The following is a 27,636-nucleotide window of genomic DNA, read 5'->3' as shown; positions in this document are numbered from 1 at the left end:
TATGGAAGCATATAACACCAAGAGTGAACCATAAAGTAAAATGTGAACTTTAGCAAATAATAAAGATCAATGTGACACCAATGCTGTATCAATATTGGTCCATCAGTGTAGCACACTAATGCAAGATGTTAATAATTAATTATAAATAAAAAATAAATTAATGCTTAATTTTTTGTAAACCTAAAACTTCTCTGAAAAACAGTGTATTTAAAAGATATATATAAAGGAAGAGTGAGGAAGCAGACAAAGCTGAAAAACTTTCGTGTCCCAGGATAGGCAGAGGGAAGGGTAAACCTTTACACTCTTAATGGTCCAATCGACTATAGGACTACAGGTAGCCAGAGGATGCTTTTACTCAGGGTTACATGCTACTTGGTGATAATAGATAAACTTAATTTTGCCACTATTTTCAGAAATAAGGTATTTTATTTAAACACTTAGGAGTTTAACCTAAACTGGTGATTTATACCTTTAAATAAACCAGTACTTTCATAATTACATATAGACACTGCTGGCCAGCCTTGGGATCAGCTGAAGAAGGCTGGGTCCCAAATTAACTTCCTTAAAATTATGGGCTGAGAACTAGCTCTTAAAAACTCTTCAGTGGAACAGAGGGAAAATTTACCAGTTCTTGAGATCTATGACAGGAAAATGGATTCCTATAGCTGTGCTATCAGAAAGAAGGTTTATATTCAACTTTCTTTGGGTGCATTTTTCAATATAAGATACCTTCAAACCAGTTTCACTCTTCTTATCCAACCCATTGAAAAATTGCCTAATTTTGTACAAAATCAGCGTCTGTGTGTCCTTCTTCCTAAGAATAAAATCAATTTATTTGCCTATTCTCACTTCAAATAAACTGAGGGGATGAGACAAGTGAGAATTTGGAAGTAATTAATTACTAGAGCAAAATAATTTCAATTAATTTTATTATTAATAACACTTAATAATTAACCTACATTTGTTATATGCCACTCAGCTTTGTTTTTCTTTCTCTAGGAATGGAGCACTATCTTTTGACCGGTAAATCAATTGCTTGGATAAACAATTTTTACACATTTTTAGAAACTTATTATATATGAAAACCGAAAGGATCTTAGATTGAGGACTTAAGTGTTAAGTCCAATAGTTATTCTCAGTGAAGACCTTAGCTTTTAAGCAGAATACAGGTTTTGTTTGGTTTTGGTTTGCATAGCAACTAATGTACTGAAAAAAACCTTCAAACTTTCCATTTTTTCACAATATCCAAGAAAAGAAAATAAACAATATTCAAAAATGTATTTTTTTTAGCAAAATGAAAAAGACTATGATTTTATTGCCTGGCGACACCGTGGTATCTGTGGTATTTTTCTTAGTAAATAAGCAGAAAGAATGGTGAGGCCCCAATTCGAATAGCTCATTAGATGTATCTTTAAATCATCAACACACCATCTTGGTGTGTTGACATGGAACTTCAGTTAACTCCAGAGTTAAACAATGTAGGAAGAGCTGGCTAACAAACTCTGGGGGCTCCATGGCAACGTGTAATAATATCAACCCATCTGAAAGGAAGAAAGAAATACTGGCATCTTCTTGCAGTACAGAAGTTTCACGGTATTACAAGTATCAAGTCCCTGGCCTTTTCGATTCAAGCCAACAGTGAGAAATGACATAGGAGATACTTCAGGTAATGTGCTGAAACCAAAGAGTGAAAGGAAGGAAGACTGAAAAATCCCTATATATATATACACATATATATATATACATATATATATATTTTGCTTTTTTAAAAATTTAAGTTCAATTAGCCAACATATAGTACATCATTAGTTTCAGATGTAGAGTTCAGTGATTCATCAGTACCCTCCTTACTGCCCATCACCCATTACCCAACCTCCCCTCCCCCACCACCTTCCCTCCGGCAAATTTCAGTTTGTTCTCTATAGTTAAGAGTCTCTCATGGTCTGTCTCTCTCTCTCTGATTTCTTCCCATTCAGTTTTCTCTCCCTTCTCCTGTGATCCTCTGCATTGTTCCTTATATTCCCTATGAGTGAAAATCCCTACATTCTGTATCAAATACTAAAAATACCCCCACAGAAGGGAGTTATCAACAGCAGTAAAATAAAAACAAAACAAAGTAACAACCACCAAAAAACTAAAGCCAACACTAAAGCAAGCCTATTGCCATGGCACTCGGGAAGAAACCAAAGGAATGTGCGAGAGAAACAAGGTGGCTGGAATACGAGCTCAGCACATGCGGCAAAGTGGGAACAAGGCTAAATGAAACAGAACAAAAACACCCCCAGACAGTGAAGAGCCCTATGGGAAGCGTCTCAAAAGAAACAACAAGACAGACAAAAAAGGAGTTTTTCAGAAACAAAAATTTAAAGTTTTCATTTATTTGCTTGTATGAGACAAAGAGTTACAAATGATCTTGATGGCAAGACATTTCTCGTACTTGTCTATAAGAAAGAAAAAGATTTGGGGCACCTGGGTGGCTCCGTTGGTAGAGTATGTGACTTTTGGCCTCGGGGCTGTGGGTTTAAGCTCCATACTGGGCATAGAGCTTACTTAAAATAAAAAAATAAAATAAAATAAAATTGAACACAAGTATAGGATATTTTTTAATTATATGTAAAAATTACAATCTTACACATGGTAAAAAAAAAAAAAAAGAGCACTGAACTTTTGCACTCCATTAGAGAGAAAAAATATGGTCTTCTCTTATCCACGGGGGACATAAAGCTCAAGGAGGGAATAGAATTTGCTGCAGGTACACAGGTTGTTAAAGAGATAAAAACACACATCTTCTGGAGCCTCACCCAGTGTTCTTCCCTAATGCTGCTCAGCTTCTTGGTGGTTGTCCTTGCCTTAGGAGAGTAAAACATTTTTTATGAAATACTCAGAAAATACAGAAAAGAACAGAAAAGACCATTAAAACTCTCTATAATCTCACCACCCAGAGACAATGTAAAGTTCATCATATTTCAGAAAACAAAAACCTACATTAAAAATATATATATACTGAGAACTCCACTGTCCAAGATTTGAAATGGATAAAATGGATAAAATGATGAACCTGAATTCAGACACTTGGATAGTCTAGCCTCAGTAATTGCTGATGTAATTTGTTTCACTCTTCTGGCTTTCAGTTTATCATGAATCAAAAAAATAATGATATGCTTATCCATTTAACTGTAAATTCAAAACTGAGGATTACTATACTTATTAAGTGATCTAGAGGTAGAGCTGCCTCTCTAGATGATCTGGATAATGGGTCACAATAGAGGCCCTAGATGATAACTGATGATGTTGTCTTCCCTTGTGATTCCCTAAAAGCCTGGAAATATTATTTTGCTAGTCCTGGGGAGGTACAGTTCTGCACCCCCAGTTACAATATATGTTTTTCCCCACACCACCAAGAGATTCTCAGACATTAGCTGGGTGTTTCATAATTCAACTCAATTCTGACACTTTCTACTTGGAGATAGCGTCAGATCCCACAGGTTAAGGGTTCAGTTCTGTAAGACTGCCACCTGCTTTCAGGTGCCAATCAAAGAATCTAGGTTGGGGGTACTGGACTGGCTCAGTCAGAAGAGCATGCAACTCTTGATCTTTGGGTTGTGAGTTCAAGTTCCAGGTTGGGTCTAGAGATTATCTAAATAAATAAATAAATAAATAAATAAATAAATTTTTTTAAAAGTCCAGGTTGTCACCTGACTGACCAGCTATAGATCAGAGGTTCCAACAATGTTCTCTTTGGGTTTACTTAATTTACTAGAATAGAAAGAGGAAGACTCCATAAAATGGGGGAGAGGACCTATGAAATTTCTTAGAAAGAATATCACATTTTGATCACTTTACAAAGATAAGAGAAGAAAGACAGGAAGCTATCTAGGTCCATCTTTCCCTGTTAAAATAAGAAAAACTCACCTAATGTAAAGATGAGCAACACCTAAAGACTGCAATTGAATCCCACACAAAGTCACTGTAAGTAAAAGAGATTAAGAGACAGAAAACACCATTTCAGATGGTGAATATATGCCGGAAAGCTGTACCTATAAAACAGATGGAAAGTATAGCATAATATTTCAAAATTAAGAATTATGAACACTTAAAAACTATGAAAAAAGCCATAAATCAGAATTTTAAAAATTCAGAAATGAGATTAAAGAAAATGAAGTTTTAAAAAAGAAAGGGCAGAACTCAGGAAAAAAATCAGAGTTAAATTTTAAAATCCTAACATAAATGAATATTTAATTTGGAGGAGCACAGGGATATAAAAAAACACCTCCATAATGCTGTAAGGAAAACAGAAGATGAAAAGGAGAAAAAATTTTCTAAAATCTGGGCAGGATATAAAAAAATAATTCTAGAAAAATATGTAGATAATAGGAAACAACAAAGAAGAGCCAACATAAGTATAAAGGGAATTCCTAAAAAAGATAAACAAGCATTGGAATAAATGAATGTTAAAAACACTAAGGAAAATTTCCTGAATTAAAGAAATAATCACTTAAGTTACATATTGCAAAATCACATCATGTACCTGAGAAAGAGTAACCTACTAGATGCGGTCTGGTAAAACTACTGGATTTCAAAGAAAAAGGAAAAGGAGTCTTTCAGGAATCCAGGCAGAAAAATGAAATTACTTGCAAGGGAAAGAATCCCTTTTATTACCACTTTTGCCAGACACCAAAGGAATAGTATGCTTAAAACTCAAGGAAAAAAAAACTGTAAGCTAAGGGGTTTATACTCGGCTAGTCGGACTTGCAAGTACAAAGGCTGTGGACAAAGCGTTATGAACATGAAAGATTTGTAGGAGGCACCTCCTAGAGAATAAGCTTTAGACAATCAGATGACTGGAGAATATTAACATAAGTCTAGTTGTGAATATACAGGTACCTGTACAGCTAAGACTAAATGTTTGTTGTAAGGAGGGATAGTGTAGCTCGTAATGACTATATTCTTCGACAATCAGGTACGTACAACTAACCAAAAATGGGGCAAGAATGGGGAGAAAATATAAGAAGTAGAATATGTTCATTAATTTCCTTATAGGCATAACTAGGATTTAGATTTGGGGGTTGAAAAAAAAAGATGGAGAAGAAGATACCAGGGATGCCTGGGTGGTTCAGTCAGTTAAGTGGCTGCTTTCGGCTCAGGTCATGATCCCAGAATCCTGGGATCGAGTCCCACATCCGGCTCCTTGCTCAGCGGGGAGCCTGCTTCTCCCTCTGCCTCTGCCGTCACTCTGTCTGCCTGTGCTCACTCTCTCTGACAAATAAATAAATAAAATCTTTAAAAAAAAAAAAGAAGATACCATCTAATTTCAGTATTGCTCATCATAGAGAACTAAGGGACAAAAATAGAAGAGGCTAATGGCATCATATCAATATATTAGTAAAAAAGGAAACCACTGGAACAATAATAACAGCAAAAAACTGCTTCATTTTACAGGCCATAATTTGTGCGTGTGTATCTACACACACACACATGAGGTGGTGGGGAGTGGCAGAGAGAGAGGGAGAGAGAATCTTTTTTTAAAAATTTTTAAATTTTTTTTATAAACATATAATGTATTATTAGCTCCAGGGGTACAGGTCTGTGAATCGCCAGGTTTACACACTTCACAGCACTCACCATAGCACATACCCTCCCCGATGTCCATAACCCCACCAGCGTCTGGGAGAGAGAATCTTAAGTAGGCTTCATGCTCAGTGAGGGTGCCTCGGGGCTGCATCTCATGACCCTGAGATCATGACCTGAGCTGAATCATGTGTCCGATGCTTAACAGACTGCTAAGTTGATAACATAACTACACTGAAAGGATAACATAACTGCACTGTTACCTTACTTTAAAACACAGTAATGTGACTCAACTTAATCAATCATGAAATATGCCCTAAGGTAAAAGGAACTGTAAACATATATCTTAAATTGTCGCCAGTAATCTTACTGGTGGTAATGTTAGTATGGTTATCTAAAACTGTTGTGTGTATGTTGTGGGTTAAAGCAAGTGAGTGAGTCCATATAGTTGAGAACCAGAGTTTTGGGCACAGAAGGAAATCTCTGTGTGAGCTGGATGAGGTTAAGGAAAAAGCTTGTATTTCTGAATTTGAGTTGGAAGTGCTAGTATGAGCTCATGATCCAATCTATCTTTAATTCTGTCCATTGAAAAGATTTAGAAAAAAAATTACCAATCCATTAGCAATAAAAGCCTCTAGGTTTCATATTGTGGTCTCTGTTACTCAAAGGAACCTGATCTGTCTGATTCCGTGTTGGAGACAAGAACTGAACCTGATGAGCCAGCCTGTAATAACTTTTCATGCCAGAAAGCAAGGAAGATGTCAGAGACCACTTGGATTTTATCAAGAGAATTCAGGATCCAACTCAAATTGGCTTTCACTGGCCAATGAACAATTTGAACATAAGTTTAGTAACAGCAATGGGTCAAAACATATCAGATATGTTTAAATTCATGAGTTCATGCTTATGCTAAATGAAATATCATGATCCTTATCAGAGGCTGCTTGGGGACCAATTAATTATTTTGTGAAAATTGGTAAGTAAAAGTAAGGAATGAAGACAAAACAGTAGCTTAAGATGCCCCAGGAGCTGATGAGAAGTTTCTTATTATAGGAGTATTCCAATTCATGGATGAAAAAGTAAGGGATATAATTAAAATATTATTACTTTGTTGTTCCTAATGAAACTAGGCAATTATGATCAATGGTGGCTATCATCACAAAAAGAGACAACCAGACATTATGTGCCTCCTGGTAGAAATATATACTACCACTTCTGAGGTAGTATTGTCAAAAAAGAAATCAGATACATTTTTCCTTGTCTGAAAGGCCTTTCTCCTTTCCTTCGGCCTATCCAAGTTCTTTTTATCTCTTATGACCTTTCAAGCCTTATTTCCTCCAACAAAGCCATCTGTGGGATGAATGACTTCTCTAAAGTCTTGGAGGACTTGGAGCAGTGCTGTCCAAGGAAAATATATGACTCACATATGTATTTTTAAATTTTCTAGTAGTAAAAAAAAATTTTTTTTCTAGTAGCTATTTTAAAAAGTACAAACAAATGAAGTTAATTTTATTAATATATTTGATATAACTTAATATATTCAAAATATTATCACTTAAACATATAATCAAAAACATTAATTACACATTTCATGTTCTTTTATACTGTCTTTGAAATCTGGTGTGTATTCTACATTTATGGTACATTTCATTTTGTGACTGGCCACATTTCAAGTGTGCAAGAGCCACATGTGGACAGTGGCTACCATATTGGACAGCACATACTTACAGAATCTTTTTGATAACTTAGCACATGACTATCAGGTCTAGATAGATGAGAAGGCATCTCAGGCAGAATTGGACCATAAATGGTCCATAAAATTGGACCCACAACTGGAGTAATGTCAGCCCCTAAATATCCTTATGACACTTTGGTATTTTGTTTTCAGAGCCATAGAGAAAAATGGTGGTAACTGCTGTGGACTAAATGTTTGTATCCCCTTCTGCCCCCAAATTTGTATGTTGAAGCCTAATCCCCCATGTGACAGTATTGGAGATAAGGCCTTTGGAAGGTCATTAGATCATCAGGTCAGAGCGCTCACGATGAGATTAGTGCCCTTAGAAGAGACAGGAGAGAGCTTGCTTCTCTCTCTGCTCTCTGGGCCACGTGAAGACCCACACTATAAGGTACTGTCTAAAAGCTAGAAGTCAGCTCTCACTAGGCCCTTGGATCTTGGACTAACTAGTCTCCAAAAGTGTGAGAAGTGATGTCTGCTCTGTAAGCCATCCAGTCTATGGTATTCTATTCCATCAGATAACATGCTAATGAGATGATTTCCTCCTCACAAACAAGCACCAGTCCTGTTCAGTAAGAGGAAGTGGGAGGCCAGCAAAGAAGGTTTTCCTGCCTCAGTACATAAAGAATAGAGGGGGAGTCCATCCAAGACCGGGGGAACTGAGGCTAATCACATCAGAGGTTTTCATTCTTCTAAGTAACCACTAATGTATAGTTAGAAGTTACCACTGGAGTGTCCTGGTTTATATTTCACTGTTTGTCAGAACTGGATAGACATTTTGAATTTGGATCCAAGAGGCAGTATAGCTCGTTCTAAATGTACAACCACAGGTTGAGGTGAATAAAGTCAAGGATTGTTCCTTGGGCATAAAAAAAAGCATATGTCATTAAAAGATAAATGTTTCCATTGAATAAACAAAAAGAATATATCCAGGGAAACACTTCAAATTAAAAGATCTACGAAGAACAATGAAGTCTATGACTGAAAGCTTCCGAGAAGACTTCTTGCTGCCTGGTAGGTAGATTTTTTATTGAAAGCCTCCTTATCAGCATCTACCTCAAGTATAAACATCTGATTATGGCCACCGCCTGTCTCTACAGGAGTATTCTCATTTCTCAATAAACCTGCTTTCGTGCCCTCTGTCCTAGTCAAACATACGCCTAGTGACTTTCTCAACAAGGTGATTTCCTTCTAGTTTATTTCCAGCCCGGTAGTGGTAGAACACCCTGTTCGCCGCAGTGAAACTCTACTCCCCTGAAAAGGAGTCTCCAGATACTTCCTCTCCAGGGAAGTGAAATGAACCATGATCTTGCTTAACCTGCACCTTCAATCCTTATTTTCACTATTCTTTAACGCAGTCGCTCTATTCTTTCAGTGATTTTTTTTTTTTTTTTAGTGGCAACTTCATATTTACATTACTCTGCCTAGAAGGCATGTGAGGCTTTTCCTGATACTGACCTCAGCTAATTAGCATAACACATGCCTGGCTAACTAGTTCTTTGGATCAGTGTTTGGTATGGGAGAGGCAGTGGCTGACTGGAAAGATTGGGGGCCAAGGTTTCCACAGCAGCTTCCCCTTCTTACCAAAGCCTAAATTGGGAAAAGCCTTTCTCTTCCAAAGTGAAGAAAAAATAATGTCAAACATAACAATGGCTTGAAGAGTAAAGGGAAAAAGATGAAAACTCAAAAGGCTATACTTTTTTCCCCCTAAATCCAATTCTTTGCTGCACTGAAGAGGGATGGGTGGGAAATGACCCCTGGAGGAGAGGTATCCCTGACCAACACTTGGGTCAGGTTAAAGGAAAAGGTTTGGCTCTTGGGTTCATAGTGCTTTATCTAGCAGAGCCCTTCAGTGAGTTTGGGATCTGCAATGGAGGCAAACTGCTTCTCATGAATTAACAAAAATTTAGAGAGTGGAAGAGGCCAGCATTTGGGGTGGGGAGTAGCCAAGAGCATGGTGATAAACCAGGCCTAAAAGGTAGTGTCACCATCTTGAAATTTCCCCTGGTAGGGAATAGCTAGTAAGTTGTTATGACAGTATTGCCTAGATTTCTGCTTTAATCTATCACCTATGCTGCTCTGCTCTGTAATTCCCTTATGTTAGTCCAGACCTTCAGGAAAATTCTGCAATATCCAAAGGCATGGTATTCATGTTATTGGAAGATGGGGCTGCTGGTATCCAACGTGGGGCAAATGGGACCAAGAAGAGAGGAGGCCATCAAGAGAAATAAGAGTAATGGTTTGGATAGATAGAGGAGAAAAATGCCATCTCTGGAGAATACGAGGTATATCAGGAATACCAGAGGGAGTGAAAGGGGGCAATTTCTCCAAGTAAGAGGATTGAGGTTTCCACTGTTTTATTTGCATACTAAAAAGAGGTCTCTCTAAAGTTGTAAGTGTTGAGGAAATCTGGTTCATACCAGTGTTAAAATAATTAAAACATTTGAGTTATCTGCCAGCCCCATGGTTCCCAACTGTATTTCTCAGACTAGTGAAATTTTAGGGACTGCTGAGGTTGTCATCTTTTTATTGTATTATGCAAAGTATTTTAAAAATGAATTTTCAGGGGCACCTGGGTGGCTCAGTGGGTTAAAGGCTCTGCCTTCGGTTCAGGTCATGATCCTAGGGTCCTGGGATTGAGCCCCGCATCGGGCTCTCTGCTCAGCAGGAAGCCTGTTTCCTCCTCTCTCTCTGTGGGCTTCTCTGCCTACTTGTGATCTCTGTCTGTCAAATAAATAAATAAAATCTTTAAAAAAATGAATTGTCACCCTTGTTTCATAAAATAAGAGCTATTTAAACATGTAGACAGGCAAAACGGAAAGGGCATAATTTCATAACAATTGTTAAAAATGTTGTTTTTATCTGGAATGATATCACACTTTCAACCTACTAAAAATATGTATATATATATATTTTTTTTTCTTTCTTAAAGATTTAGTTATTTATTTTAGAGGAGGAACAGGAAGGGACAGAGGGAGAGAGAGAGAGAGAATTCCAAGTGGACTCCACACTGAGCCGAAGAACCTGACACAAGGCTTGATCCCAGTGCCCTGAGATCATGACTTAAGCCAAAATCAAGAGCTGGATGCTTAACTGGCTGAGCCACCCAGGTGCCCCCAAAAGTATGTATTTTATTTTATTTTATTTTATTTTATTTTATTTTATTTACTTTTATTTAGTTTTATAGTTTCCTTCAATCTTTCTTCACTTATTCACTTTTCAAAAACATTAGTAAATGAACATGACTCTGCCCCTGTCCTCAATATCTCAGGCTTTTCTAGGAAAGTCAAGCAGGTGACCCAGCTGCACACAGAGCACCTGTGCTTGTGGCAGAGAAACTCACCAAATACTAAGGGCAGAAAGGCCAAGCAACAGTTAAGAAACAGCCCATCTATTTCTAAGCAGAAGTGTAAGAAATACTAAATAAAGGCTGATGTCAGGACTCACTTTGCACATAACATCTGAGTGCCCTTCCTGATGATTTAGGGGGGAAACTGACAGTGCACCCCAGAGATCATGGAGTTTTTCAGGCTATTCATTCTGAGCAAATTACAGGGCTAGGAACACAACTCATGTGCCATGTCAGCAGGTCCGTACCTCACACTGGACAGGAAGAGATGAGTGACACAGAATTGGGAGGATTAAAAACTGTCCCTCCCACTTGTCCCCAGTAGAATGGCTCTGCACATGGGCACGCTGCTCACTTCAGGACATCCAACCTGAAGGTCAGCAGGCGACTGGCCAGGGTGAGGGCTTCGCTGCCATGGCGACCTTTGGTGCCATACTGGAGATGGAGAAATTGCTCAGGGAGATGTCTGGGAGTGATGGTGGGCAAACTGGTCCATGCTACTCAATACTACTCCAAGCTACCAGGTTTCTGAGTTCTGGTTCTCACTGAGAGTTAGAGAGGGAGGCATATTGTGGTATCCAAGTCATCTGGTTCTGGAATCTCCCAAGGGAGTAGGGAACGCTGGCACAGTAAGAGATACACATATGGGAAGAAGACCCAGAGGCAGGCACAATGGCAAGTCTTCTCTTTTCTCTGTGCCCCAGAGGGGACCATATCAGACGGAAAAATCTACCTATGCATTTTTTCTACATTATATAATCAGAGTATATGTGTCAAAGGGGTATTTGCTGAAGCAGTCATTTCCTCCCCTTGTCTCACCTCGATTCTTGTCAGAAATAGGTCTAGAACTTTCCCACAATTATCCACCCTTATTTAACATCAAAACCTTCATAGAGCAGCTGATGGCTGCAGTTGCAACATCTCTGGCCAGGTCTTGTGGCTTTTCTGAAGCCCAGACGTGTGACAGTAGTACAGAATCGCAGGAAGTGACTATTGAACACACACACGCTCTGCAGCTTGCTCCATTCTCACACATTCCTATTTTAGATTCTGAGCAGCTCTCCCTCCCCAGGAGCTATGAAATAGAAGGGTCTGGCAGAATCATCCAAATGAAATGAGGTTCCTTCTCCCCCAGGGATTAGGCACAGAGGTGCGGTCCTTTCCCTCCGCCACCCCAGAAATCTTGAGTTTCCTAGAGAAAGGCCCAGCAGGGGGCCAGGAGCCACAGAAGGTGCAGGGAACCCGCCCCTCTGCAAAGCCCCGAAATGCCAGGGGACCAGGCCAGGGAAGGTGCGAGATGAACCAGAGTTGTCCCCGAGGCCGGTTGCGGGAGGATGCGGCAGCCTCGGGCAAGGCACTGATTGCATTGAAGGGGAAAGGGAACGAGGGTCCTCTGGTCCCTGAGGACTCCCGAGGTCAATTCCCAGGAGACCCAAAGCAGCGACGGGGCTCTGAGATCTGGCAAGTTCCTGGGAGTCGAGCGAGGAGAGCGAGTGTCTTACCTGGCCAGGCTGGCTGGTGTAGTTGAAGGAGTAGATGTTCTCGGTGCTGAGGCTCACCACCCCGCTGTAGACGCGATCAAAATCGGCGCCCCTGGCGGGGTCGCGGGGGTCGCGGCGTGGGAGGGGTTGCGCGGGTCGCCGGGGTGCCGCCGCCCGCAGGAGCCAGGGTAGCAGAGCGCAAAGCAGCGCGAGCCGTGGGCAGCTCCGCATGGTGGGCGCCGCGCCCCTGCCACCAAGCAGAGCCTCCCTGGAAAGCGAGCGAGCGCAGAGCGGGTCCTTCCAAAGCCCCCCGGCTGGCCTGGGCGCCGGCTTCAGCGCAGCGCGGGTGATGCCTGGCAAGCCCCGCCGGCGAGTGATGGCAACCCGCGGGCGAAGACCCGATCAAATATTGATGCAGCCGCCTGGGGTCTCCGCGGGAGGTCGCGGGCCAGGGGTAGCGGGGGCGGAGGGTACCGGGGCCTGGGGCTGCTGCTTTGCTCTCCCGCTTCCAAGTCCCTTTCCTCCCCCTTTTCTCATTTCTGATAATCCCCCACTTACCCAGCCAGAATTTCAACAGATCTAGTCCCTAATCAATCTCAAAAAAATAATAATAAATAATAAATTTTAAAAGGCATTAGAGACATTAAAGAAAGAAATAGTTACTAGTCTTAAGAGTGAACCAGATTAGCCACGAAGCAGGAAATACAGTCTGTTTCAAGTAAATGTGCACCGACTGCAAGCGAAGAAAGAGAAAGCAACAGAGCCTGTCCCCAAAGAGGGTGCACGAGTTTGCTTTTCCTGTCTGCTACCTGCAGAGAACTCCCGCCCGTTTGAATGATGGTTATTAACTCACTTCTCCCTTCACTAACAGAACCCTTTCCCAGACACCTGTTTTATTTCTTTATCATCTTCTATTCTCAGGGAGAGCCTCACATTATCGCTTTCTCTCTCCCTCGCTGTTTGTGTACCTATTACATATGTACAGTCATAAAGACAATGAAGAGATAGGGTAAAGAAGACAATTTCCAACACGCCTGAAATCTGGTCCCGGAAGTTGTCAATGTCTCAGAGAAGCTGGATTTCTGCAGAGGGTTACTTTCCGTCTGAGCCACACTTCTTGCCTACTTCACTTCTGCGATGACTTCTTAGATTCTGGGAGAATCCCTGGGGTTCTGAATTGTTTTACAAAAGAGAGAAACTACAGGTCATTATAAGGAACTATTCTTCTGGCAAAACTTAGGGGATTTGATTTAAACAGCTGGAGAGACAGATAAAGGGTGAGGTGGGAAGAGGATCCCTGGGAAGTCCTTGGGGAACATCAAACAATCACAGTTCAGGTGCAGAAGACAACTCACTGTCTTATTTCAGCTTCAAGTTATTTGTAAACTACAAAGTAATAAAATTGCATTCAGTCTGAAGGAACATTTAAAGAGAAGCCAGAAAAAGAAAAGATCGTGTTCAAAGAATTAAGTTACAGATTAAAATCCTAGCATTTACCATTCAAAGGGAGGGTTTGATTTGTTTAGTTATTTTAGAGAGAGAGAGGGAGCGCAAGAGGGAGGAAGGGCAGCGGGTGAGGGAGACAGAGAATCTCAAGCTGGCTCCACACCAAGCCCCGAGTTTCACTCGGGGCTAAAACTTATGCCCCTGAGATCATGACCTGAGCCAACACCAAGAGTCTGAGGCATAACGGGCCGAACCACTGAGGCACCCCAAGTTGTTGTCGTTGTCGTTGTTGTTTTTAATCTCACTGAATTCCTATAATTTATTAAAATATCAGAAATGAGTTCAATACATTTGGTATAATGTTTCATAACTGTGCAATTAGAAAACAATACTAAAAGAAGATTAAGTTAGAGGGTACTTATTAGGAAAATTTTCACTTTTAAAAAAATATTCTTGAAAATGTATGGGCATAAGGACAAAAATACTAATTCAAAGAGGAGTCTGGGGGTAAAGTTTAAAGTGCAACTCATTGTTTTGAGAAATATGATAATTTCATCCAGACTTTAAATGACATTAAACTGCTGTATTTAGAGTGTCTATACCTCTTTTCAGAATTTAACAAAATTTAATAAACTTGACGTTCATCTAGTCCTTCAAGTTTAGCTGGCCTGGCCAGTTCAAGCACTCTCTACAGCTATGGGGTCATGCAGTCCTACTCAGCACACAAGAGATGAGGAACTGGCTTTAGCACAAGGTAACTCCTTCTTTTGCAGGCAAGTGTCTCATTACTAGAACAGTATTGCACATTCTAAATTGAAATTTTCCTCTCTTTCACTCACTGGCATGGGTTCTGCCCTCTGGAGCCATAGGAATAAACTTAATCCTTCTTCCACATGACAGCCTTGTGGGTATTTGAAGGAGCTATGACCCTAACTTTAAGCATTGAAATTAGAAGTGATTAGAACAGATCCTTTATCTTAGCAAAGAACCCAAAATATTTATTTTAAAGCCATTATAGATGACATATATACAATTTGAGTTATATATTACAAATTATACTATGATCTAATCCTCATTCAATCCATTGAATGGCCTTGGGTAATTAACCTCTCAGGGTCACAAGGTTGCTGTAAAGATGGGGGGAGGGGCAGAAGAATGTTTTTGAAATTATATTAGAAAGTTTACACGTTGTATGACTAAATATTGTTATTGTATGACTCCTAGTTCAACAGCTAAAAAGTTAAATATAGTTCAGCAATCAGACTTGTAGAATATCTATAATGCCAAGCTTCCACTGTGACAGGCTGAATATATGAACAGTCAATGACCAGACTATATATGATAATAGACCTCTGACGCCAAACCCTACAGCAACTGGTCTAGGAAGACAAACCACAATCTTTGCAACAAATGGCCCAGAACGATCAGGACTTGGTCAGTGACTGCCAAGTTCCCCAATTTTTACCTCTGCTCCCAACTCAAGATCCATCAGAGGAAGCCAAATATGTTTTGCAAACCATAAAAATGGCCCACTTCTAGTTAGTCTGCTTGCAGCTTCTCTATGCCACCAAGATACAATCAGAGTATTCTGAAACCTTGCCTTTTCTTCATTATAAAGCGTTCTCAGTCCCCGGCCTGTCTTTGAGTCTTGGTCAAGCAGAGGAGATGGTGACTTGCTATAGCAAGCAAGCTCTGCATAAGGAAATCTGTTGCCATTTGAATGGCTCCAGCCTTTACCCAGGTGCGATACTCACCAAGGGCCCCTGGGCCTTACAGCTCGCTGTTGGATATGCGTTGACATGGTAAGTGAGCACCATGTCTGAGCTCAGCTTTTTTTGCTTCTGAGTTCTTTGGCTATCTCATCTCAGTTTGATATCTGGGTTTTGTTGTTGGTTTCCATTTGTTTGGCATCTTTGGTGGAGTCCAGCCATTCCTTTTCAGCCATCTTTGCTCTCTTTCCTGCTTCTGTTTTGTGTTATATTTTCCAGAAGTATTGGTTGTCATAGAGTAGAACACTGGACCAGCCTTCTTTTGGACAAACTTTGCTTTGGATCACCTATAAAACTAGGCTATCTTTTGTTTCCATTGTTTTGTCCTTAGAGTTTGGCTTTGATTCCCAGAGAACATTCTCCCTGGTTTTCCACCTGCTCCCAGGTATAGGTTGTTGGGTCTACATTTGGAGGCAGCTCCCTTCAAGCTGGAGTCTCAAGACTCAAAGTGCACAAGCATCACTTCCAGCTGCCAGCTCTTACAGTCTCGGCTAAGTCTAATTCTTCTTTTCCTTTTCGAGAAGCTTCACTTCTTATATGTACACTCATTACAATTCTAATTTTTGCACCTATGTTTCAAACGGTGAAATTTCACCAAGGATGACCTGGGCCTTAAATGACCATTGTGGAATATCAGCCTTGACCAAAATTGTTTATTTGACAGGTGCTTTAAAAAACAAAAAGAATAAAGATTTCTCAGCTCCAATGGACCCCATTTTTTGAGTGGTCTGCAGAGGACTTCAAATGAAATTATGTTAAAAATTCCTTTACTAAAATATTCTTTGGTCAGAACTAATGAGAAATTTGGCAAGCTTAACCAATAATCTAGATTCATTTAGATAGTAAATCCTCCCCCTCCTAGTCCTCCAGTTACTTTCCTGTAGCCAGCTCTCTCCCTCCCCCCTTATCCTTCTGAAATCCCTCCTTCTGCACCTCTTCCTTCTTCCCCTTGTTCAGTTGCCCTATCTTTCCCCAGCAACTCTCTAAAGCCTCCAAATGCTAGTTGACTCCAATAGTCTATCCCTCCCATAAGCCAGGTATGCAGGTGACTGTAGAATTTAAACTTTGGATCTAGATGAATTAAGAGCTATAATGAAAGATTTCCCTAAACCCAAGCAAGACTAGCGAAGACTCATAGAAGAGTTTGTAATTCTTTGGATGCACATGACCCAGAGTTGCCTGACCTGTATCAACTTGCATTCATGTTGATTAGAACCTCAGATGCTAAATCCTGGATGACAAAAGCCGATTGGACCAACCTGGAAAGCGACCTGGGGATCCCTCTTTCCACAAAAAACCTTCGGATCAGAAAAAGGCCAGAAAAAGAAGTCTAAGTCTCTTAAGAGCCAGACCCAAAACATTTCTAATAAAAGTTCATTGGGTCATAATTTAATCATGAAAACAAATAAAAAGATGAAACTATAGGAGATTTGGGGATAAACAGAAAATATCTTCCAACAACACTAACTATTCTACATTAAATCCTGCCATCTTTGCTCAATCTTTTCCTTGGTGTAAGCATAAAACAAAAGCGTAAGTATTTAAAACAACTCACAGATTTGTCCCTATCTCCCAGCACTGAGCTACAACTTTTGGGTCCTTGATTAACATCTCTTCTTCCTCTGTGATATTGCATCTACAAATTTATTAGGGAAAGATCTACTTTGCAAATAGAGCTGTAATACTAAATGCACACCAGAGGGACTATTTCTTGAGGTTTCAGAGGATGTATCAATTCCTAATCAACTTGTGTCTGCTTCGTATAAAACTTTCCTTCTCCACTATACTTGATGTATACTCCGGATACAGATCTTGACCTTGTACTTGACTCTTTATGGGCTAAAATTCCCATTGACATAGGAAAAATAATTGGAACAGCATATATTAAAGTTCATTTAGAGCTTATCAAGTTCTCAAACTTCCCCAAGGTTAGAAGCTAGAGCAAGAAAAGACTCAAATTTATAGTTGAGAGCCTTATATAAAGAGTCCTTTCTCATAAGGTGCATGAATCCTTGTAACATTCCTGTCCTGCCAGTAAAGAAACCAAGTGGACAAGTATATTGATTTGTTTAAGATCTCAGGACACCAATACAATTGTTATCTCTCCTTCTCCATTAATACCTACCCCAAATTCTATCCTGTCATCCATTCTCCCACACACCACCTCCTTCTCTGTAGTGGATCATTGCTAGTGCCTTTTCTGGGTGTATTCCTACACTTAAGAGTAAATATCCTTTTGCCTTCATCTGAGGGAGCAATGATAGACATGGATAGCTAGACCCTAAGGGTTCACTGAAGCACCCTCCTATTTTTTTTTTTTTTGGCCTTTAATCAATGACCAAAAGATCCAAATTTCCCTTTTGCTTCATTTCTGATATAATATATGGGTAATTTCCTACTTTGTTCAGAGAAGCCTGTAGCTCTCAGCCTTAACAGAAAAAAGGCATAACATTTCAAAAGAGATAATTACAGTTTTGTCAAAACAAGGTACATTATTTAGGGCACGAGCTATTTGAAGGAGTGAAAAACATTCTCTCATAAAAGGATAAAGACTATCCAAAACTATCCTAGACCCCTCACAAAATTATAGCTGAGATGATATCTAGGTCTAATATTTCAGACAAGGGGTGTAATTTTTTTCCTAGATTGTGACACCTCTTTATGAAATGACTAAGGCTTTAGTAAGATCCACTCTTCTGGGAGCCCAAGTGTTACACAAGCCTTCTTTAATCTGAAGAAGGGTCCTCAACAGCCCACTTGCCTAGACATCCCTACCAACAATAGAAACGCTTTTGTCTATTTGTGCATCAGTGTTCTGGGTTTTAAAGCCTCAGGGCTTTAAGTCAACTTCATGGACACCATAAAAAAACCCATCACTTACTGTAGCCTCACACCTACTCCAGTTGCAAAGGATTATACCCTCTGTGTTAGGGCAATAGTGCCACTGCAAAACTTGCACATGCTTCTGTGGAATTAGTTCTAGGTTCCTTGTTTGATTTTATGGTTCCTCATGCAGTACTGACTTGACTACCGGTCAAGTCTCCTGGAGAACCCGCAACACCCTGAAGTCCATTGATTAACCTCTTATAGATTTCTGTTGCCCTCTCCCTCTTACATTCCTAGCCACTGCTAAAATACCCTGAATCCTACCACTCTTTTGCTTTGAAGAAGAGGAACCCCGTAATTGTATTTCTTCAGTTAGGGGACTTTCTGCACTTTGCTTAGCTTTACTGGAGACTCACATTGAGAATCTAGACGTACTATTTGTTCATGGGTCATACTTCAGAATTGAAACTGGTTATTAGGCTATCTCTGATGCTATCACTTATCTAAATTTTCCTTTGTAGGATAGTCATCTACCTGAGGTAAAGTTAGTGCACATGGCAGAATTTATAATATTTTGCAGAGCTTGTCAATCAGACAAAGACCTGAGAGTAAATAAACATGTATGCAGATAGCAGGCATGTTTCTGGAGTAGTGCATGATGTTTTAGAAACAAAAACTTTTCCTTACTTCTGCTGGAACACCAGCAGAAGTGGACAACAAGTTAAGGAACCTTTAGATACACTTCTACCTCCCAGGGAGATGGCTATTGTAAAGACTGAGGCTGATGCTAACAGAGTTAAAGGAAATCCTCCAGTAGATCATTTTGCCAGGTAAGCTGCCTTAACCAAGCTTGTGATACTAACTAAAACCCCAAAGGATAAATCTCTAGATTGCCTCAAAGAGGCCATCATTAAATATCCACATTAAACGACTGTTTTGGAAATGGAAGAGTGGAAAGACGAAGAATATCCTTCACTGAGATCATCCTTGGCACACTCAACATGGCCATTTGGTGGCACCAGATGATTTCAAATGATTATTAGCTGAATTGCTCCATGAAAAGGCTCATCACAGTAAAGACAAATTGCTTACTATTGGGGTGCCTGGGTGGCTCAGTCAGTTAAGCATCTGTCTTTGGCTCAAGTCATGATCCCAGTGTCCTGGAATCAAACCCCAACGTCAGGCTCCCTGCTCAGTGAGGAGTTTGCTTCTCCCTTCCTCTCTGCCGTTTCCCCTGCTTGTGTACTCTGGCTCGCTCTATCTCTCCCTGTCAAAAAAATAAATAAAATCTTAAAAAACTTGCTAACAATTTCAAATCAACATTAGTTGAGAAACTTTAAAAAAAGACAGAATGCAACCTGTAAAGATGAGGCATTGTGGGAGCCAAAGTCTCAAAGACCCTTTAAACACCTTCAGATGAGTTTTATCCAGTTCCCACCCTCCACAGCATGGGTTAAACCATTTCCTTGCTGAAAATCTTTGCTGTAATTTTTTTCAGTCTCTGAAAAGCTGTTTGATTTTTTGTTTCAAACCTGGGGTATATCAATTTTTATATCCAATGAACAAGACAGAATTTATATGAATCCTTTTAAAAGAACTTTGTAAATCATTACCCTTTCTCAAAAACTGTACTGTCTTAGCATCCACAAACTTCTGGGAAAAATCAAAAGAACAAATGGCGTCCTTAAATTAAAATTAGCCAAACTTTCAGAAATCCTTGAGCTCCCTTGGCGAAATGTACTCCCACTAGTCTGTAAGGCCATATGACCCATTCCCTCAGAGATACATTGATTATGTCCCAATGAAGTGTTAACAGGAAGGCCCATACATTTAGAAATTTTATGCTTGATATTAGACTCTTCTTTGTAGCATGGAGATGTGGCAAAATATTTTAAGGGAATCATGTACCATACCCATGAATAAGTTAAGGCCAGCTTCTCACAACACTTTTAAATAGGCTCTTTATGGGGCACTGGGTGGCGCAGTTCATTTAGCATCCAGCTCCTGGTTTCAGCTCAGGTCATGAACTCCTAGGGCATGGGATTGAGCCTTGTGCTTGGCTCACTGCTTAGTGGGGAGTCTGCTTGAAGACTCTCCCCCTTTATCCCTTGCCCAACTCGGGCATGTTCTCTCTCTCGCTCTCTCTCAAATAAATAACCTTAAATAGGCTCTTTATGCTCATCAACCAGGCAATTTCATCTATTGGAAAAGATATTGGATAAAACATGCTCTTGAACCTAACTGAAAGGGATCTTATCAGGTATTATTACAAATCTGGTCAATATTAAAAAAAATCAATGTCATTAAAAAATATAAGCAGTTGTGGAAACAAAGTCTATTGACATGAGAGTAAACTGACTGTTTATTCAGAACTAGATATAGGAAAGATTTCAGCCACCATCACCTGCATTAGGCAGAGACTCAAAGATAGGAGAGGAGTGAAAAAGACTTATAGTGTAATAAAGGGAAAACTTCAGAAACACTGATTGGAAGTTGGAATGTGGAAGCTGGAATTAGGTTAAGTAGAAGCAGGGCATCTTATGGTTTGGGGAGCTCATCCGGTTTATATTTGGACCATGCAAAGAAATCTATATAAACAGCTTTCTTGAGTATAACTGATGATAAACTTCACATATTTAACGTGCACATATCACTTGTGTTATATACATACATATCCGTGAAACCATTATCTATATATCTATTACCCTCTAAAGTTTCCTTCCTCCTTTATGTCTCTCTCTTGCTTCCTCCTTGTAACAGATACAGAGCAATTCAGGTTATCTATTTTTTCCTTGAGAAAGCTTTGGTAATTTATATCTTTTAGGAAAGTTGTCCATTTATCTGTTTTATTAAATTTATTACCATAAGGTTGTTCAAAATACATTCTTTTAGTGTTTGTAGAATATTTCACTGCTCTCACTTCTGATATTGGTAGTTTATAGGTAATTTTCCTGATCACTTTGTTTAGAGGTTCAGCAATTTAATTAATCTTCTCAAAGATCCAACCATCACTGTCATTATTTTTCTTTTATTTTGCCTTTCTATTTTATTGATTCAGTTTTGATCTTTATTATTTTCTTTCTTCTTATTACTTTGGATTTGACTTGTTTTTATTTATTTATCTAATTTCTGAAGATAAAAGCTGAGGCCACTGATTTGAGACTTTCTTTTCTATATAGGTGTTTAGTCCCATGTATTTCTCTTGAAGTACTATTTCTGTTACATTTCACAAATTTTTATATCCTGTATTTTCATTTTCATTTAGTTCAAAATACATTTTGCTTTGATTTCTTGTTTGACTAATGGCTTTTTAAGAGGCATATTATTTTTTCCCCCAATTTTGAGGGATTTGACAAGAATCATTATATTACTGATTTCTAATTTAATTGCATTGTAGTCAGAGAACATTCCTAATATGATATGACTTAAATCTTTCTGAATTTATTGAAATTTGTTTTATGGTCCAGATTATTGTCCATCTTGCTAAAATTTCTGTATATATATATATATGTATATATATATGAAAAGAATGTGGATTCTGCTGGTTGTTGGACCAGTGTTCTATGAATGTCAATCAAGTCAGAATGGTTGATAGTTTTGTAAAGTCTTTTATAACCTTGCTGATTTTCTGCCTATTTGTATTATAAATTATTCAGTGAAGGGCTTTGAGATTTATGATTATAATTGTGGACTTTTAATTTTACATTGCAGTTCTATCAGTTTTTGCCTCATTTATTTTGAAGCTTTCTTATTAAGTGAATAAGTGTTTAGGATTTTTATATATTTTTGATTTAATATCCTCTTTGTCATCATGAAATGATTTTTTTCCTTTTTTACCCCTGGTAATATTCTTTGCTCTGAAAACTAGTTCATCTAATACTGATGAAGCCATTCCAACTTCATTTGACCAGTGTTAGCATGACATATCTTTCTATCTTTGTACTTTAAACTTCAGTTTTTTTTAAAGATTTTATTTATTTGACAGACAGAGATTACAAGTAGACAGAGAGGCAGGCAGAGAGAGGAGGAAGAAGGCTCCCCGCTGAGCAGAGAGCCCGATGTGGGGCTTGATCCCAGGACCCTGGGATCATGACCTGAGCTGAAGGTAGAAGCTTTAACACATTAAGCCACCCAAGTGCCCCTTTAAACTTCAGTTTTTATATTTAATGTAGTTTCTTCTAATAGGAAGCAATTAAAAAAAAAACCTATACTGATAATCTCTGCCTTTTAACAGGGTTATTTAGACCATTTACATTTAATGTAATGATTGACATGAATCTATCATCTTGCTATTTGTTTTCTATTTCTCCCATCTGTTCTTTGTTTCATTTTTTTTGTACTTTTTCTGCTTACTTTTAGGTTAGCCAAGTAATTTTTAGTATTTTTAGTATTTAGTATTTTAGTGATGGCTTTAGGGTTTATGATATACATATTTAACTTATTATAGTCTACCTGCAAGTAATATTATACACATCAGGAATAATATATGAATCTTACAGTAATAGACTTCCATTTTTGTCCTCTGGTCTTTATGCAATTGTTGCCATGCATTTACTTTTACATATATTTTAAATATATGTTTCTGAACAATTTAATGTGTAATTTGTTATGTACACTGATGTAATGTTCTTCATCTTTCTTGTGTTTAGGTTTTGTTAAGCTTCTGGAAGGCAAGTTTGTGGGTAAAGATGCGATAGAAGGATTGAATTAGCAATATGAACTTACGGAAATTCTCTTCAGATTGCTTCAGTGTCCAATGAATTAGGAAGCAAGACCACTGCCTGAAACTGAGGATAGAGGAAGATATGTTGGATGTGAGAGACAGTATAAAGTTGTCATGTAGAAGGGTAGGAGAAATCAATGGAGGGTGAAGTTTAATATGGTTTTTGGGCATCTTTAAGGGCACATTTAAAATTAGTGATTTTGGGGCACCTGGGTGGCTTAGTGAGTTAGGCCTTGGCCTTTGGCTCAGGTCATGATCTCAGGGTCCTGTGGTCCAGCCCTGCACTGGACTCTCTGCTCAGCAGGAAGCCTGCTTCCACCTCCCTCTCTGCCTCTCTGCCTACTTATGATCTCTCTCTCTCTCTCTCTCTCTGTGTCAAACAAAAAAAATAAAATCTTTAAAAAAATAAAATTAGTGATTATGAATTGAAAGTCAACATGGTTGGGTGTTTTTCTTTTTTCAGTTTCAGTTGCAAAGGTGCAGGCACTTAGTATATAGTTTTGCTAAGGCCAGAGTTGTGGCTTTGCCCAGTATTACAGTAATTCAGAGAGGGGCAGGGAGTTGAGGATGTATATAGGGAATGATTATATTGATAGATCATCAAATATATCTACATCAACTTCCCCAGTCAGAGTGGAAACTATTAGAAGGCAGTTCTTAGCATCTAGAAGGTGCTGAACATATTTGCTTGTCCCTGTATGGATGTGTCTTAACAGTAGAAAACCAAGGACTAAAGGAAGTTGTCATATTGGAGCAAATTAGGTCTATTTTCAAATAAAATGCTTGTAAAGTCCTTAACATGGCCCACACAGCTCTTCCTGTCCTGGCTCTAGCCTTATTACACCAGCTTTCCTTACACCATGCTCCCACTGCTCTCTCATCTTCAGATATACTGAACTTGTTCCAGTTCTTTGCACTTGCCACACAGCTTCGCTTATGTGCCTCCCTCTGCAGGGTTGTTTTATTCTTCCCTGGTAGCTGACTCATCTACTTTTCAGATTTCCTGAGTAATTCCTACAAATACTCCTATAAATTTAGTATCTAGTATCTTCTAGTACTTGTCACAGTTCTAATTTTACACTGGTGTTGTTGATAGCTGTTTACTACTATGCAGTAAACTGATACAGAGATCTTACTGATGACAGAGATCTTGAGTGTTTCTAGATCCCGCAGGGCCTACTATTGTCTATGGCACATTGGTAGGCAGTATATACATTCTTGGAAAAAAAAAAAAAGGTGAAAGCAAGTAAATGTTGTATGTGAAGCCTGTTGTGGAGAGAATTCACGAGAAACTGGCTAGTGCCACACGCCTAGCCTCCAAAGCCTTGCCCTGAATCTTACACAGAGCACAGGAAAGAAGGACGCACAGAAGCCTTTTCCCACAATTTCTGCCAGCCTGTGGGAGGCGCCTGCGCACTGGTCTCACCGGATATACGCCAGGGAGTGGGGCGGGGCTCGGGTAGCCTAGGCAACATCCCGGAAGTTGTCGGCTGCGTTATCCTGTGGCGGGCCGGGCAGTTCTGAAGCCTGAAGTTTTAGTGGAGGTGGAGGAGGCCGTCGGGAAACGGAAAGGCAGGTTGCGACGAGGTGGCAGGGACCTGCAGCCTGTAGCCCCAGCGCGTCTTAGGGGCCGGTCTGCAGGACGGGGAAAACGGTGGTGGCGTCTCTCTTCTGTTCCCTAGGGCTTTAGGCGCCTGGGTGGAGGATCCTTAGTAGGGAAAGGGCACCGCGACTCTGTGTTTTGCGACTGTTTGTGTGTGTCAGGATGAGTGGGTGTGTTGGTGTCTAGCGCGCTCCCCTTAGGTGCACTCTGAGTGTGCGCAGCGCTTTCGGGGAGAGAGCTGAAGTTGGGGGGTACCCTATTGTATCTATCAAGGAATTTGCAGTGTAGCGGGAGACAGAATACCCAGGGTACCGGGGGACAGGGAGTGTCATTTCAGTCGACTGGATGGTCAGGAAAGAGTTTATCAGGAGGAGCCGCCGGAATGAGTTTTGAGGAGTGAGTGGAGTTAACCGCGTGGAGAAGGGAGCGAAAGTCTGAAGGGGTTCCCCGCAGAACAGAAAGGATGGGTGGAACAACTTGTGAGCGGGAGTTATATGTGTGGGAGGTTGAGAGGAGCAAAGACTGGAAGGGAAGGTCAGCCTTGCCTCAAGGAGGGCAGAGGGTCCTCGTGCGTAGCTGAGTTGGAGTCCTCTCTGTAGGGACGAGCTATTAAAATCTTTTGGGGAAGAAAGTAAAGGGCTGAGAGTTATACTCTGTCCTGATATCAGGATAAAGGATTGATTTCAGGGACAGTTTTTGGAAAGAGGTCCTGTTTCCCTTTGGTCAGTTTTCCACCAGCTAGAGTGGATTTGCTAAATCTCATCATAACTCTCCTTCCCTAAAATCCTCCAGTGGCTTCTGTGGCTTCTTTAGGATAGTGTTCAAATTGCTGTAGCTTAGAAGGCCGTGATATGTCCTCTGCCTTTCTTTTTTAACCTCTTTCTAGCCTCTCACCTTTTCAAATTTGTTGATCAAACTGAACTTCTCAAACCCTTTGTAAATGCTTTTTCTCCCACCAGGAACATTCTTTCCCCCACTTCTAGCTTTATTCATACTTTAACTCTCAGCTTAAACATTTTGGGAGCAATTACAGGGATGTAGTGGTCTTTTTGTACTGTGTAGAGTAAGTTAGGTATTCACATGACACTGAATTTACTTCTTTTTATTGTAATTACTCATTTTAATTGTGGTCTTCTGATAAACCCTAAGCTCTGTGAAGGTGCAGACTATTTTACTTTCTTGTATTTTGTGCCTGGCTCTTGACAGGTGTTTTCAAAATATTTGTTGAAATAATGGATAACGAAGTAGCATATGAGTGAAGGAGTTCAATTAGGAGAAAGAGCTTGGACGAAAACATTCCTAGTAGAGATGAAGAGGGGACAGATGAGAGAGATATTTCAGGGAAAGAATGAATAGATTCCGGTATCTGATTGGCTAAGAGACAGGAAGGAATAGAAGATGATGCTAACTAAGGTTTTAAACTGGAGCAACCAGGAGGATGGTAATTCTGTAAGTTCAGTTGAGTTTAGACATTTACTGAGCATGCCAATTGTATATCAAGAACTAGAGGTTGGTGGGGAGGGGCATGGATGATAAGCTATATTTTGACTATATTGTATGTGAGATATTTGGGAGATACACACAGAAGGCAGTTGGAAATGAGCATTTGGTATGTTGAGGAATAATGTGGATCCTTGATTTGGGGCTCACTTTAACAGTGTGTTTATGTGCCCCGTGCACTTGTAGCTTTGTTCAAGGGTATGAGTAAGGTCACTGAGGGAAGATGTGAACACCTTTCTTACTTTCTAGTAAGAAAGTAAAAGTAAGAGAGCTCTCCATGAGAGCTTGTACCATATTAGACCTGTTTACTGCTTTATCTTCAATGCCAATCAGTGTCTGGCATATGATAGCTTATAAAAAACAATTATTGGATGAAGAGAGAGGGTGTCCAATGTAAAGATAAGAGGGTTGAGATAGAACTGCGTGAAGTTTTTGATTATGTGGTATCTGAGGAGGGGCCAACAGAGCCTGCAAAGAAAAGGGGAGATGAATAGAAGAGAAACTGAGAGAAAAAGTGTCATGGAAACCAAGGGAGGGGGAGGCTTCCAGGAGTGGGAGTCTTTAGCTTTGGAAAAGGCTTGAGAAGAGGTAAGAAGGCACCAACAATTTACAGTTAGGAAAGTATTAATATTTTAGATTTTCTCCAAACAGGCCTAGATTTTCTGGTCTATGCTGATTTTGTACTCCTTAGTACTAAAAACCATCAGAATATCTCAATAGTCTCACATTTCAGCATATGAACTACAGCTCCTCTACGATATCTGATATCTGTAAATGACTCAAAATCTCTTTGTTAGACCACGAAGTCTGATCCTGGGTTAAGAAAAATATGCCCACTTGTATTGGAGATGTTCAAGGGAACACTTTTCAGTGCAAGGGTTGTTCCTACATTACAGCTTAGTTCTCCCTCTGTGATCTTAGCACACACAGGCTGGAATTGAGCGTTGGCTAGCATATTAGTCTCCTATACTGTGTAACAAATGATCACAAACCTAGTGGCTTAAAACAATACTCATTATCTCACAGTTTCTGTGAGGCAGGAATTTGGACATGGTTTAGCTCGGTAGGGTGCTTAGGTTCTCACAAAGTTATGATTAATGTGTTGGTGGTCTGCGTTCTCATCTAGAACCCAGCTTGGGAAAAGTCTGCTTCCAGGCTCACCTCACTTAGGTTATTGGCAGAATTCATTTCCCTGTGGCTGTATGCCATAGGAGTCTTTTTATTGACTTTTCTGCTGGGGGCTGCCCACAGCTGTCAGAGTTCTCTGCCATATGGCAGTCACAAGTGGCAGTCGGCTTCTTCAAAACCAGCAGGAGAGACTCTCTTGCTCTACTTTCCTAAGACAGAGACTTGTGTGACATAATGTAATCACAGGAATGACATCTCCTCACCTTTGCCTTGTTTTATTGGATAAAACAAATCACAGCGGGAAAAAACCTCTAGTAAGTCATAGATCCTGTCCAGACTCAAGGGTAAGGGATGATATGATGGCATTATTCATTGCAGGTCGTCTTAAGAGTAACCACAGCCAGCTTTGCTAGCCTAAATTGAAGTTTAAAAAAAAAAAAAAAAAGAAAACGAGAACAGTAGTAGACTATTGTAGTCCATTCAGACTTCCATAACAAAATACCGGAGA

General features: G+C 39.8%; 2 protein-coding genes across 10 annotated transcripts in view; one reads left to right on the top strand and one right to left on the bottom strand.

Moving 5' to 3' along the window:
* Positions 1-12,921, bottom strand: part of SIDT1 (SID1 transmembrane family member 1) — a 91,771-nt gene extending 78,850 nt beyond the window's left edge. For 2 of the 3 annotated variants that reach the window (XM_032852231.1, XM_032852233.1), the window contains exons 1-2: positions 12,814-12,919; positions 12,155-12,728 (exon numbers count right to left, since the gene is read on the bottom strand). In XM_032852231.1, coding sequence (XP_032708122.1) covers positions 12,155-12,364 — 210 coding nt within the window. In that variant the 5' untranslated portion in view covers positions 12,365-12,728; positions 12,814-12,919. Of the gene's footprint in view, positions 1-12,154; positions 12,729-12,813 lie in introns of all 3 variants that reach the window. The other variant, XM_032852230.1, reaches the window with a different exon arrangement.
* The window catches only part of SPICE1 (spindle and centriole associated protein 1), a 66,033-nt gene continuing 50,099 nt past the window's right edge, over positions 11,703-27,636 (top strand). The window contains exon 1 of one of the 7 annotated variants that reach the window (XM_032852226.1): positions 11,703-12,113. Coding sequence is in view for 2 of the 7 variants with exons in the window: in XM_032852224.1 (XP_032708115.1) it covers positions 22,980-23,021 (42 nt within the window). In the remaining 5 variants the exon portion in view is untranslated. Of the gene's footprint in view, positions 12,114-14,217; positions 14,334-22,854; positions 23,022-24,372; positions 24,470-24,706; positions 24,907-27,636 lie in introns of those variants that run through there. The other 6 variants (XM_032852228.1, XR_004382040.1, XM_032852224.1 and 3 more) reach the window with 6 other exon arrangements.

The sequence above is a fragment of the Lontra canadensis genome, unplaced genomic scaffold (assembly GCF_010015895.1).
Source record: "Lontra canadensis isolate GAN:19392208 unplaced genomic scaffold, GSC_riverotter_1.0 scaffold6, whole genome shotgun sequence".
NCBI classification, from domain to species: domain Eukaryota; kingdom Metazoa; phylum Chordata; class Mammalia; order Carnivora; family Mustelidae; genus Lontra; species Lontra canadensis.
The sequence above is the reverse complement of the archived record's forward strand: the minus strand, read 5'-3'. Positions and strand labels throughout refer to the sequence as shown.